The sequence below is a fragment of the Mytilus edulis genome, chromosome 7 (assembly GCF_963676685.1).
Source record: "Mytilus edulis chromosome 7, xbMytEdul2.2, whole genome shotgun sequence".
Taxonomy (NCBI): Eukaryota; Metazoa; Mollusca; class Bivalvia; order Mytilida; family Mytilidae; genus Mytilus; species Mytilus edulis.
The window spans coordinates 738,708-754,805 of record NC_092350.1 but is presented as its reverse complement, the minus strand read 5'-3'; the positions used below and the strand labels follow the sequence as shown (position 1 = coordinate 754,805).

Sequence of the window (16,098 nt, the reverse complement as noted above, 5' to 3'; positions counted from 1 at the left end):
ATATCAAGTCAGGAAATCGGCAGTTCTTATCTGATTTCATTTCTATGTGTATTAGCGTTTGTTTTTGTTGCAATCTGGTATTCCTGTTGTTTCTTTGTTTACCTCCAATACTAGTGCTTGGTGTGTTCCCGAGGTTTTCGGTTTGTATACGGTTTTGTTTTTTATCAATTTACCATATTTGAACATCAGTTTTCTACCCTGGATTAAACAAAAAACTAGAAACTTTGGCATTTGTGTTTATCATTTATGCTTCATAAGAATAATGTAATATGTAAAATATTGTTATAAAATTCCAATATAATTTGATGAAACATATTGAAACAACAAATCATATATGAAATCTAGCATATGCGCATGCGTGCGAGTGTGCATGACATTGATTTGAAGAATAATGCAACAGAAATAAAGATTGAATAGGTGATTTAGAAATATCCTATCATTTAAATAAACATAAGTGCATCAACACGGCTAATGTTTGGATCGAGTATGTTAAGGTTTTTAAGTAAATTGACAAACGCTTCAAAGTAATCGTCTTCGTCTAACTGATGACGTTTTGCTTCTCTTACTGTCCTTAAAAATGCTTTATATCGCTTAGTATGACAAATCAGTGTTTCCATTCCTAGAGGGAAAAGTTTCAATGCCTCATCTTTTCGCATTTTAAAGTTTGTAAATCCTTTATAGAAATAAGATAAGAAGTGAACATTGTTAGGTAATTTCAATAAATATTGACCACGAATAGAGGTTTTGTACATTTCATCAAGTTTGAATATCAGCTCGTCAATACATGTGTTGTCTTGAACTTTAAAACAGAGATTGAAAACGCATGCTCCATACTCCTGTGTATGTATTTTGTAATCTACTCCATGTTCAACATCTGTGCCGAACAGCATGTGATTTCTGAACTTATCTTCCAGAACAACCATCAAAGGTGGATTATTTTGCGGCTGACTGCTTTGGAATGTTTCAGTGTTCAGTACTTCCCAAAGGCCTATGATAGCTTTAATACTTCCGTAGGCTAGTAAATATTTTTGCATGAATTCTTTAAAATGAGAAACAATATTCGTGTGTTTGCCTTTGCTGGACATACCATCGATAAGGTATCGAATTTTATACAGATTATCCCGATTTTGATATTCACATAGCATTTTGTCCAAAAATCTATTGACAAATCCATCATTTCCTTGTTCAACTCTCATTCTGTATAAAAATTTGCCAATTTCTATAATAATTTTATATTTCTTGTTTCCGTCAATGATTGCAAAAAGTTTGTCTTGGAGTGATTTATCGTCTAGTTTATAAAACTTGCAATGTTTTACACTCGAACTATCAGGTCTAAAAAGTAGACAAATGACACTTATGTCAGCATATTCTAATGCAAAATCACGAATGATGTCGGAATTGATGGCTAAATTCATCAAGCAAGTGCCCCTTCTAGTTAGTCCATTAAGAAAGCTCGTAATTTGATACGGAGGGGGTGACAGTTTTGAAAGTCTTCCGAGAAAAGTTTTGACAAATGAAGCATATTTCTTTTCAATTATGCATTTCCGAATATATTCCCCTACCTGTTCTGCATAACCACGTAAAAATCGACCTGCGTTTTCACTAAACTGTTGATCTTCATATTCGTCATATTCGTCGTCTGAGCTACCTTCATCGCTGCCACCATCCTCTGTCTGTCGATCGAGTGAGGTATTGATATCATCCGTATCGCTACCGAGATCCTCTGTCTGTTGAACGAGTGAGGTATTGATATCATCCGTATCACTACCAAGATCTTCTGTCTGTAAATCCTGTAAGACATGAACATCATCAGTGCTTTTTTTACTGCAAATTTCCTCTGCCTGTGCATCGTGTGATATATTGGCGTCATTAGTATTTTCACATAGATCACGTTCATCGCACTTTTTTTGTTCTTCATTATCGTCTTCATCATCTTCATCATCAATTGGCATAGGACGCCATGGATGGGATATACTTATTATTTTTTCTAATTTCATGGAGTGCAAAGAAATGTCTATCTCCAGAAAATGAAAGAGTCTATCAAGGACTAGCTTTGGATTAACATGAATGACGGAAGAATTAGCATCAGGTGGTTTGATGCTTGGTCTGATATAGTTCAAAAGGAATCCAAGATCGCAGATGTCCATATCGAGTAATATTTCGGAACATTCGTTACCAAATGAAACAAGAACAGCATCACAAACGGCCTGGTGTTTTATCATGTAAGCATTATCACTTGGCAGAAAAGTACAATCCAGATGAAACTCACTATACTGTGAGCTTTTGATAAGATATCCACCTTCAAGTTCACGTATAGCTTGTTGGACTAATGTTTTTCTTATCTTTGTTTCCTTATCATCAAATATTGAAAATATCTTTCGGAACAATTCATCGTTTTCAATATGGCTTCCTAAAATATTGTTATCGAGGAAATTACATTTCAAAGCAGTATATACCAATACACAGTACTGATATCTACATGATAAGGTATCGAAGCTTTTTGAGAACAGAGCGTTTATCTTATCAACTAAGGATTTGTTAGTGTTATGGAAGTATGCCATACCAAGAAATGTCAGTGTTTCATCGCTGCAAAACATACGACAGGTTTCCGGAAATCCAAGAAATGTGTCACACATACAGCATGTATACAATATGTCAGTACATATTTGAGTACTACCGTTTGATAACTTTATGACATCAGCAGAACATTCAGACGAACAACATGGTATGGGATTGTAGTCAAACCATATATCTACCTTTACTGGACTTTTACACGGGATAATCGAATTACATTTCATGTGACTCAAAAGAATGAGAATACGTTCTTTATCTGAAAGTTTCAAGTCATTATCCAAATTAAGAATACACTTTTTATGAAATATATTGTGCTTTGTCAAGATATTTTCCTCGCATTTCGGATCATTTCTGATTGTAAATATCATTTTTAGATGCGAAGACTTCTTTAAACAATTTGATAAAATATCCAGAATATTTCTATGGTCATCTTCGTAAAAGTCAACGTTTATCCTACCAAACAGATCTTCAACAATGACGACATGCTTTTCATCTAAAGAAATTAAATCTCTGTACTTAATTACATCTTTGTCTGAGAAGAAAAGTGGAACGTACCCTTCGTCTTTGTAAATAGATGCTAAACGACGAGCTATTTGTGTCTTTCCAGACCCTCCTTTCGCTAAGAGAATCAAGAGGTTTTCTTCCTTTAATACGGTCCTTCCCTTCTCAAGTGCATATGTTTTAACAAATGTTTCATCTTCCAGATGACATTGGATGATCGCATTGCTGTGATCTATATATATATAAAAAAAAAAGTAAACAGTATTTACATGATATTCTTTTATTAAAGCTAGTTTCTTTTATGTTTTATACAATCAAAATATTGAAACACAATTAAATATATGCTTTGATTTTAACCTTTGAAGATTTATAAGTACTTTTATTCAGGACAATAGAGTCATCTCGGTTTTCTTAATCGATTTTTTCTTCAGTTAAGGTTGTATCCAACACATTAACCAAAATTAATTTGGCTCGTTTCATTTTCTTTAAATTTTGACAAAGTATTTACTTTGACCCTTTGTCAAAAATATAAAAATTTCAAAAAAATTGAACCAACCGTTTATTCAGAAAAATTACACTGGTTATATAGCAGTTTCACTAAAATCTTATTGTGATCATTGAGAAGCTTAATATTCTCTAAACAATACAATGTAATTAAAACGTTCTGTTGAATTTACAGAGTTATCTCCCTGTAGTGTTAGGTACCAACTTAAACGTAGTTTCTACAGAAGTCGATACATTAAATTAACTGATGGATAAACTTTCAAAGCAAAGTATTTTCCTTCTTACCCAATGATACGTAAGAACGACAGTTGAATATTAGATACAACACATGTCATTAAACAGTAAAAACAACAATTAATGAACAATATTGTAACATTTCAGATACCCGTTCGTTTAAAAATTAAACACTTTATATAATCATATAAATGAACTTATTAAATAAAGGCAACAGTAATATACCGCTATTCAAAACTCATAAATCCATGGACAAAAAACAAAATCGGGGTAACAAACTAAAACCGAGGGAAACGCATTAAATATAAGAGGAGAACAACGACACAACACCGAAACGCAACACACACAGAAACGGACCAAGCAACAGACAAAACACCACGAGAATAACAAATATAACATCAAAACCAAATACGTGAATTTGAATAGACAAGTACCGTGCCACGTCTTATCTCAATATCTCAAAAATAAGAGAAAACACAAACGACTCAACGTTAAAATGCAACACACACAGAAACGAACAATATTATAACAATGGCCATCTTCCTGACTTGGTACAGGACACTTTTAAAGGGGAATAAAAGTGGTGGGTTGAACCTGGTTTTATGGCATGCCAACACTGTTTATACATCGCACGTGTCCTATATATATTGAGCAGGATCAGTTCAACTTAGCACCATTTGATAATGTGGCGTAAATCGAGTTTCAGTAAGCGACATTTTCCATTATATGTATCGAAGAAGAAGAAACCGATTTGGAGAAACATTATATAAATTGATGGAATAACATTAAAGTATTACCTGAACTATGTTTATTAACTATCAAAGTGAGGTCTTGTGTTATTTGTTGTTTTATGTATCTGTGATTATTTAAGAATTCTTAAATATTTAAGACAGATGTACCCGTCAGGAAAATGTTTTAATAACAAAAAATCGTTAAATTTCTTACCTATAAGATTCTGTTTTCTTACATCTGAAAGATAACAAAAAATAATAATATAATAACAATGTAAATCTTTGGCTTTTCAAATGAAAGTTTTAATGTCATTTCATAATACTATGACTGTGGTCGTATTCAGATTCAAACTATTGTATAGTTCATTGCACATTCCAACTAAATGACATATTCAGTGAAATACATACAGTTCTATCCAAGGCATAGATTACTGTAGCCATCTTTTGGACAACTTTTTGAAATTTCAGAATACCAAATTCAAAGGGAAATTCACAACGCAGTCCCTTACAAAATTATAAAAATCAAAATCTCAAACACTTCTAACGAATGAAAACAAAATGCCATACTCCTGATTAAGTACAGAGTTTTCCGCATGTAAAAAATTGTGGAATTATTCTAAATATATTAGTAAAATATTATTTATCACAAACTCACAGATTAACTTAATTATTGATGTTACGGTTTTCATTCCATGAAAATCAAGACGTTCTGAATATAACTGGGATTTAATGTGTTTAATCAAACAAATATATACGAAAATTCCACAAATGTTCTCAATGCATAAACATGATTTACGTCAGACGAAATAAAACTCGCAAATTGGATACTATTTTGTTTCTTTTTAGCTCCAATTTAGGAAAGGATCTCATTAAATCGGAATTTTGAGTTAGATATTGTTCCATTTTCTATTGCACTTTTCGCGTGTATGCATTTTATAAATTTTGGTCCTCAATGCCCTCTTCAACTTCGTACTTTATTTGGCCTTTTAACTTTTTTGGATTCGAGCGTCACTGATGAGTCTTTTGTAGACGAAACGCGCGTCTGGCGTATATACTAAATTTGGTCCTGGTATCTATGATGAGTTCATTTAGCAAGTAAAAATTGCAGTTAAAATATTATTATATCAACTATGGATCAGGCGTTTAGTAGTATACACCGATGAAAATGCATGCGGTTAAATAGAATGAACTATAATAGGAAACACTTATCTTCATTTCAGTATTTTTGAATAACCGTATTTTTCCTTTTCGAATCAAAGTAATACAGTTGGATAACATTTCCATGTAATGCTCATTACTTTTGAAAATTGCCAACAAATAATCGTGGCTTGCATGAATCATTTCTAATATACCTACCTATTTAAAAAATAGTATTTATATATTTCGATTGTCAAAATATGCTATTGTGTGAGTAGTTTTATGGATCGGTCATTTAGCTGTATTGTCCATATAGGGGTCACAAACAATGATTCATTGACCTGTTTGTCGCTTATCCAAAACGGATTTTTGAAAGTGTAATTTCTAACACGAAATAAACCACAAAAAATTTTAGGTAACGGAATTTCGTCAGCATAAGATCTCGTTTTGAGAATTTACATGAAATGTATTTTAAAATATTAAATATACCTATTTTTCCCAACTTTCCGGCCTCACTGCTTATTGCTTCTTTAAAATCCTCACCAAGATTGAGAATTTTATCATCTATGTCTTGTCTTGATTCTTCTACTTTTGTAAGAATATTTTCTGTTTTTTCGTCTGTTTTTGTTCTGATACTGTGCTCTGTTTGTTGTATATGTTCAATGAGTTCCTCATGTTTCACCCGTCGATCCTCTTTCTCTGTTTCTATTGTCCTCATAATGTCTTTGGTCTGCTTGCTGACTTCATCATTAACTTTAGCCTCCATACTTTGTATTCGTTCGTACAAAATCTCATCCCTATTAGCAACATCCAAATGCATTCCTTCGATTTGGTTTGTAATTGTTTTATTGAGTGACGAAATATTGGTGGTAATAGTATTGTTTGTTTCCAAAATGCACTGAACAACTTGGCCCTCAGTTTTTCTAGATTGCTCGTCTAAACGCTTTATTTCCTGTAAAATAATTTAGAGATTTACAATAGTTAGACAGTTATTGAGCAAGTGAGAATGTCAAGTCTAAACGGCTCCGTGTCTGTAAAATAACATAAATTCAAACTCCAAAGGAAATTCAAATTCAAACAGAAAGCCCCTTGACAAAACCAGGTATCGTCTTCCATTTTCTAAATGATAAAATTCCTGTACCAAATCAGGAATGTGACAGTTGTTATCCATTCGTTTGATATGTTTGAGCGTTTCATTTTGCCATTTGATAAGGGACTTTCTTTTTGAATTTTCAGCGGAGTTAAGTATTTTTGTGATTTATTTTTTGGAAAATGACAAAACATATATTACGTGGTACAGGGATGTCCTTATGTAAAAAAAGAAATCGTGGATTCATCCTAGTTTCATACACACTACAAGGCATGCATACGTTTAGATTAAAAACATGACAAATGGACGAACAAATACTCAGACGAATTTTTCATCCGACGCAAACTAAATATATACAAACTTATGTACTCGAAATATTTATGTGGCTTTGTGAGCGTTTAACAATATCTCTTTTCAGCTATCATAAGTAACCTGCTACAAGAAAAATTATCCTCTATCTAGAATATACTTTCCCTATAATATTTCCGCCCTTCATCATTGTTCTTGCCTTGCGTGATACATTTATCACTGGACGTTTAGCGATCAACAGCAGATTTTACATTTGATTGGAGTATATTATTTTCAGATAGCAGATGAATATAAATATAACTGTCCGCTTTTTAATATTTTGTTATTTCCTGTTTTATTAATTTTTTTAATATTATTTATAGAGAATACAGGAGAAGATGTTTATCTACCATTCGTACAAAATTTTCAGCCTACCGTTTTAATGTCTTCGTTCCGCTGAATATCAAACAACAAACAATTTTGATATTGTTGACATATGGTTTCATCTAATGGTCGAACTTCAGCATCTTTGAGTCTTTGTTTCATTTCACTTTCTTTATTGCACGATTTTGCAATTGTAAGAATGACTGTTTCAATTTGACTTTTGTAAAGTATATAGTCAGTTTCTGAACATTTGGCTTCTTGTGCATGTCCATACAATTTATTCCGATATCCAATAAGGTCATCAACTGCAAGCCGAATGTTGCTATTCGGAGGACAGATCGAGGCAAAATTTATCAGCAGACATCGAAGAAGTGTCAAATCCAGATGTTTTGTAGTAAGTGTGGATTTTGCTGGACAACAACAAAATTGTAACGAGCTCCTTATAGTATGACAAGGTAGCTGTTGACCGGATTTATCCAGCAGTATATTTAATTGATCAGGATGCAAAACTCTACTCGCGGGAGTTGTAAGTGGTAATTTTCCATTTTTACATTGGCAACATGCATATCTGTTAAAGCATAAATGGTATAATTCATGCTGGTTCAAGTTAATAAAATCCTCAAGTGTTTGATTGCTAGCCTTTAGTTCATTTTCTAGCAGCAAAATCAATGACTCTTTTCCATGATCAACAATAATTGTTGAGATTCTGTAAAAGTTCTCTCGTTCTTTTTGTGTACTTAACCTAAAATACCAAATGATATTATTTTATTAGGAAAGACAATGATGTTCTAGATAAAGCATATTTTTGCCTGTAGTATAAAACCAACAAAAACCTAGCATATGCATTTTCTGACTTATATACCGTCAACAAACATTATTTTTGCTGTATTCCTATCATATTTTACCGACCATAATAAGGTGGGTTATTCTTTCCTGATGCGTTTAGGTTTTGATACGAACTGATACGGCTCTTTTATAACACTCCCTTATTATTCTAGATATAAACCAGAAATATAGAAAATTTACAATATATGCGCGAAGCAAGACACGCATGAATTATTGCGGTGTATGAAAATAAAAGTCACTTGGTATTTTTAAAATATATTGAATCAACTGTTTTCTTTCCTTTGTATGTCAGGACATTTATTCTTTTTTTAGTAATAAAGTCAGAATCAGGATAAGATACCCCCTTCCCATTTCCAAGTACGTGGTACACTGGTATTTTTCTATAGAATACGAGAATATTGGGACAATCGAACATTAGTAACAAAGTACTAGATATATCAAGATTTGTTTAATGGCATGAAGAGAGCACAAAACCGTGTTACACGTACGTGTTACACACACAAAAAAACGAATATACATATGTAAACGTATGATTTAAAAACAATGTGAATGAATAAGATTTTCAAATTCCACGAAGAAAAAGATTGTTTCTGCCTGAAACCTATCAAATATGGAAAATTAAAAAGTAAACATCAACTAGCAACAACACACGATAAACATCAACATCAACATCAAATAAGTGTTTAAATGAATTCTAGTTTGCATTTTAATCAGTAAATTAGTGACCTCACACAGGTGCCTTGGCGCAGATTTTAATGAAACTTGGAATCGTCCGGGTTGATTTTTCCTAATAATGACCTATAGTTCTGATAGAAAATAACTCCATGTAGATATATAGGATTTTTAAACGTGTTTCGTAACAAAAATTTATCCATACATATTGTATATAACCTTTGTTTTAACATTCATAAATTCTTTAGTGCACTCCTTGCTGTTTTAACAAAATACTTAATGCACAGGCGAAACTAAATTTTATCAAAAATGCTAAATTTGTGAAAAGTTCAGTAATTTAGCATGACTTAATGATGCTGAACCCGATATATGTGCATTGTATTGTCCAAAACAGCCCATATTTATGTAGCAGAAGCATTCTACTTTCCAATACATAACCAAAAGTTCACATTTTAACAATGTTGTAAAATTGACCAAAATTAAACTTAGTGTATAGAATTTGTATTAAAGACAATAAAAATCAAAACCAAGGAGTAAACAAGACTCACAAATCCAAAACAAATTACATCAACAGTTATAAATAAGAAATAAGAAAAAACACGAACTCCGGCAGGGTAAGCATTTCCTGCACCGTATACGGCACCCGTCGTGTTATTTCCTTGTTAAGTTCGTTAATGATGGAAGGTTATTATGGCTGAGAAAGAATATCAGATATGATTTCTGACACACTTTTGTCATAATGACCAATCAGCTCATGACCGTAAAATTTCTTGAGTGATGACCTTAATTTGATTCATTCAAAGCCCTGTCTTAGCAATTTTTGAGAAAGCAGTATTCCTGGTTCAACAAAATCAACGTACTTTGAGTTAGCTCTAGAGTAGCGTATCAATTTAGACATATATACTCCATATGCTGGTGCAACAGGAATGTTGCTACACAGAAATGGAAAGTTGACTATAGGAAAATCAAAATCATCGCGTTTGTCATAAATTTTAGTATTCAACCTACCACGCGCGTTTCGTCTACAAAAGACTCATCAGTGACGCTCGAATCCAAAAAAGTTTTAAAAAAGCCAAATAAAGTACGAAGTTGAAGAGCATTGAAATCCAAAATTCCTAAAAGTGTTGCCAAATACAGCTCAGGTAATATATGCCTGAGGTAGAATAGCCTTAGTATTTCACAAAATTCAAAATTTTGTAAACAGTTAATTTATAAATATAACAATATCAATGATAATTCATGTCAGCACAAATAGTAATAGTGCTGACTACTGGGCTTGTGATACCCTCGAAGAAATAAATCTCCACCAGCAGTGGCATCGACCCAGTGGTTGTAAATAAACTCTTCATCGATACCAGGACTAAATTTTATATATAAGCAAGACGCGCGTTTCGTCTACAAATGACTCATTATAAAAAACATCTTTTTCAAAGTGTTACTGCATCTGAATATCCGAGATAATGACACTTTTCCTATTTTTATCAAAACTAATTGCTCTTTTGAAAACAGATAGAATATTTAACTATTATATATAAGTATTTATATAGTCCTATGTTAATCAGTCATGATCCTTTCATATATTCTTAACTGACCCTCATCAGATATGAGAGGCTTACACCTACATTCATATACACAGGCTTCTTCAATTGGGAATCATTTTTTTTTATTTTTTCATTTAATTTTCAGAAGTGGCAAAAGATAAAATGAATATTGAATTACATTTTAAAAGAAGGTAAGATCACAAAAATATGAAGTCTAAGGAAAATTCAAAATGTAAAGTCCATAACCAAATGGCAAAATCAAAAGCTCAAACACATCAAACGAATGGATAACTAATGTCATATTCCTGGCTTGGTATAGTTAATATACACAACGGAAAGCAGAATATGCACTAGTACTCTATCTGAATCACTTGTTGTCGTCGCTTTTTGTTTGTAATTGCTCTGCTGTTTTTGGATGAGACACTAAAAAGAAGAAGATGTGATATGATTGCCAATGACACAACTCTTCACAGGAGACCAAATGACACATGAACTAATAGCTCTATTACGGCCTTCAACAATGAGAAATGCCCTTACCGGAAAGTCAGGTATAAGAGGTCCCGCAATGACAAAAATAAAACAATTCAAACAAGAAATGTTACGGCCTAATTTATGAAAAAAAAATAAACGAAAATAAAATATGTAACACTTCAACAAATAACAAACACTGATTTTTAGGCTCTTGATTTCGGACAGGCACATACATACAGAATGTGGCTGGTTTAAACACGTAAGCGAAATTCTAACCCTCCCCTAACCTATGACAGTTGTGCAACAGTACAACAGAAGAACGAACTATAAAAATCAGTTACAAAATTTCTATTTCACGGTTATTTCAGATCAGGTAAAATGACACTGCCTTTCAACTGTTCAAATAAACTTTAAACATTACAAATCAATAAAAAGGGAACTTTCAACTGATTATATAATGTATGGGTAAATATCTAGAACGCATACATTACATGACGTATCTAGATATTGAATGTAATAGATAATAAACAAAGGACTGCTTTGTGAAATATGCATTGTACAATAAAGATATGAATTTGTTTTTAAAGATTTAAGATATGTCCCAGTGTAATTGATTTATGATTTAAAAAACGATGCATATTTATGTAGAAACGTTCATGGAGTTGTTTTTTCTAGTTATATTGAGTTGTGATAAACGCGTTAAATACGTAGCGTCACGATCAGTTATCCTACTATGCTGGTTCCAATCCGTACAGGTCTTTGAACATTCCAGTTTATATTGATACAAGCTCAATTTGATTGTGCTGCTTGGTGAACATATTTATCACGTGCTCTATGACATAATTTGATATTCACATTTTATCTTATGTAATTCAATATATATTTGTATTTGAAATATTTTTTTTAAAACAGCAATCACACAATAAATCACATTGTAAGCTTTACAGATAAGAGTCAAGATATGAAAAAGTCTAATTTCCATGTCCCGGCTTTCACCAGCAATTTGTTTTTTTATTCAGGATTTTTTGGGAAAATTTTAAGTTTAAGTATTAACTAGAGTATATAATGCACCAACGTCACTCAATTAAACATTCTTTTTGATAATTCTTCTAATAAAATATTATAATTGAAATAGTCAACCCCCCAACAATCATGTTGTCCCCTTGTTATTTTTTGAAAATTTAATCATTCAAAGAATATCTAAATTAAGCCTTACGATTTTCACAAATCTGATAGATTATATATAAAACGTCTCCATTACTGGTCAAATTTTGCTATAACTAAAGCATGTAAGAAAATTTTGCATTTTTAAAGGTCTTTTCAATGTTGTCCCCAGGGGTTATTTCCTCCTGTTACCGCTGGTTTTTTTCAACCTGTGGACACGTTTGAAAGACCAAACACTTATTTCTTGTAATGCAACATGAAGAGCATCATGTCCTGAATGTATGACTCCATATGTTAATGAGAATAGCAGCCAGTTTGAAAAATCTGCACTCCCCAAAAGATCAAAATTTGGAGAAAAATAATTTTGTTGTTCTCTCCTGTTACAGCCTTTTTGTGTACCTTCTGAGAATATTTCATTGTCAGCACTATAACACTTCATGTGGTTTTATTGCATCTTATCAAATTGATATGTAAATGGAAGCAAACTTCTACACAATTCGAGTAAATAAACAAAAAGTTCTGCGTTATTCTTTTCTGTTACATTCTCTCATGTTACCTGATAAAAAGTAACAGCATAACCATAATCAGGAACAGGAAGGATGTTCACTGATGAATCAAAAAGTTAATCGACTATATGCCAACCATTTCATTTAATATAAGTTATCATCACTATATTAAAAAAAATCAAAAAAATATACAGTATATTGAATGTAAAAATAGGTTTTTTTCTTTTGATAACAGCAGGGAACATTGTGCAATTCTAGTATATTAGTTAGTAACAGAAAGGAATTTATTTTAGAATTTGTCATTACCTAGGCAGATTTTTCATCTTGCAAATACAGTTTCAAAGGATAAATTACATTGTTTGCTGTTTTCTACAATTTGTGACCAATCTGAAATTATGTATTTTTCTTAAACTATAAAATAAAGCATTTTTTTTGAGAAAAAAAAATCCATTCTGTTTCCAACTCTGTTCTATTACAGTTGTCCTGTTACTCCGGATTCTTTCATGTTACCTACATATCTGACTATATTCTAGTATATGTCTAAACCTTTTGTATTGCAAATGCTAAAATCGATTATTTGCATTTGATATACTGTTGCAGGATATACTAGTAAACCACAAATAGTGTCTTAAACTTATTCCTTATTCCCATTAGAAACTTTATAAAATTGATTCACCTTGGTAACAGGAAAGAACTGAATTTTTTTGTACAATTTTTAAAATAGCCATTGTTACCACATTTAAGAATAGTTTGAATTACAGACAACAGTTCCTAGATCCTCAATGTGTGTTCTATGATTTGTGCTATTATAATTCCTGGGGTTGAAGTCATAAAACTTTGCTCAGTGCTCGGAGCACAAAAATCATGCTCGAAACACAAAATCCAGTATTTTGATTGGTTGATTCTTGAGTCCGAGTACAAAAATCGTGCTCGAAAGTTTTATGACCGCAATGCCAGGTCTAAGACATTTTTTTCCTGTTGTTTCTTATTACCAAACATTAGACTTTTTCGGGTATGTCTCATATAGCAAAAGTTTAAATAGAAAATTGGCATATTTCTATGAAGTGCAAAACGTTACAAAGGGCACTAGTTACTCCATTGTTGCATCAAGAACGTTCAGTTGATATCTGAAGAAATGAATGAAGCTATAACAATGTGGTTTATTTGTGTTTTTTTTAAATAGTTATAACTGTGTCAGGATCTTTAATCTTCAATCTTATTTATATTTATATATCATACATATCTAAAACTCACATTTTAGTTACTGTTTAATCATCACGTCGTCGAGTTGCTTTTGTAATCCCTTATATCAATATTTGCACTGTAAACAGGAAGAGGCCGTATTATAATAAATAGTTAATGAATAACTACTGATAAGCTATTTATAGATTTTGAATATGAAAATCGATAATCGTTTAAACTATAATAGTACACAGTGTATGTAAAGTGCGGATCCTAAAATATCATTTTTACTGTATATGCCATAAATGTCTAATGTAGAATGATAAATAAACAGACGAACTTTTTTTAATTTTTGAAGAAAATGAAGAAAAATAGTTAAAATGTATATGTTCAGAAATACATAATACTAATAAAACAAAGTAAGAGATGCGAGCGGGATTTATCGCGCCTAAAGCCATCCAACTGTGAAATATATACCATAATAGGTGAATTTTTAGGACATTTCACGAACAGATCGTGCAAGTGCTTTATAACTAACAGGTGAGATGTTGTTGCAGTAAAAAATATTCATTTTAATACAATTATTAAAGTTGTATAACGTAGAATATGTTTTGTCATTCAGTTTCTTCATATTTAACTAAATTCCACTATGATGATTTCGTAATGCTAGTCATGTTTACTGTCGAATAATGATACTATTCTTTCATTTTAACTGTGGAGCGAATCATTAGTATTGTATATGCGGTGTATTTTCACTGTATAATTATTATTTTTTTTGTCTATTACAGCTCATTTCTTTAAGCATGTAGAGCAAGACTTTAGTTGATTTGCTTGCTTTTTTTATTGGATAATCATTATGATAACACCCAATTTAATTCAAATATTAAAAATACAGGTTAAACTATGCCTATTCATATTGTTTAAAAATGTCAATCTTATTTACAAAGTTTGTATAAACAATTATACAAACAAAGCAAGCAAGCCAACCAAAGTTTTGCTTTACATGCATTAGGAAATTAGCTGTAAAGCCTTAATTTAGCCGACTTGCTCAAATAATAGATAGAGTAAGAGAAAGATTTGATAAAATTTAACTTACGGATAAAAGTTTGGTTTTAAAACACTCTACTAAATTCAATAGAAATAACATTTATTTCAAATGTATTCCATTTAGTTTCTTATAAGCGTATAGAGATCTTTATCCTTATTTTTTTTATCCATTTCCATGACACTTCACCACTAATTACGTACATCTTAATATAGATTGCACCTTTGTTTTCCCGTTTAAAAGGTTTTACACTGGAGCCTTTTATAACTTGCTGTTCGGTGTGAGCCAAGACTCCATGTTGAAGACCGTATTTTGACGTATAATGGTCTACTTTTATAAATTGTGACTCGGATGGAGAGTTGTCTCATTGTCACATACGACATCTATATGGCTCAAAAACGAAACGAGACGGGATAAAAAGGGATGAAAAAATCTACGCTACTTTTTTAATATATTTATAATGGGCTTTATATGAGTCAAAATAGAGTAAAATAGTGGGTCGCATTTGGGTATAAGCGTCACGCCGGATTGCCGATTTTTTGCAAGCGTGACAGGTGAAAGTCAAATGATTGTGTAGAGAAAAACGGGAAATGAAGTCTAGCGGGACACGGATAATTACAAAAAATTAGAACTGCATAGTATAAACGGGATACGGGAATCTGACAAAACAATAAGCGGAATACGGGAATCTGCCAAAACAGTACGCGGGATCCGGGATCAGAACCCCCCAATGAGACCACAGAAAAAGATATTTTTGTATATTCATCCTATTGTTACAGTCATGCCTTCAATAACAAAAGTATCCGATGCATGCATTTTTTCATATTTTTGGTCCCTTTTTCAATTTTGTGGGGTCCAAATTTATAGACAAAAGTCCTTTAATATAGATATTTGGAATTCGTTGACATGCTGAATCTGACCATGTATCAAGTTTGGGGATTTTTTTGCCTAGTTTCTGAAATAGCCCACATAGAGTTCCAAAGGGTCTAAAATCAACAAAAATGAATTGTAGCATGCATTTCGTGTACAATAACCCAATTGTGCATGGTTTTACCTCTGTGATAGTATCCATTCGCGGATCTAGAATTTTTCATAAGTACGGGCCCACTGACTGCTTAAGAGGGCCCGCTGCTGTCACGCTCCAGTGATTCACTATATAAGTTAAAATCAAGGAGAAACGTAATCTGAAGAATACAATATGACATTTTGAGAATCGCTTTTGTTACAA

The 16,098-nt window shown here is 32.1% G+C and overlaps 1 protein-coding gene across 1 annotated transcript; it reads right to left on the bottom strand.

The window, feature by feature from the left end:
- Positions 1 to 223: 223 nt before the first annotated feature.
- On the bottom strand, positions 224 to 14,027 carry LOC139529690 (uncharacterized). Its single transcript, XM_071325543.1, has 5 exons — positions 13,898 to 14,027; positions 7,495 to 8,185; positions 6,171 to 6,633; positions 4,759 to 4,782; positions 224 to 3,307 (listed from the first exon to the last, which is right to left on the bottom strand). Coding segments are annotated over exons 1-5 (4,047 nt in total). The 5' UTR covers positions 13,900 to 14,027; the 3' UTR covers positions 224 to 440.
- Between the last annotated feature and the right edge of the window lie 2,071 nt (positions 14,028 to 16,098).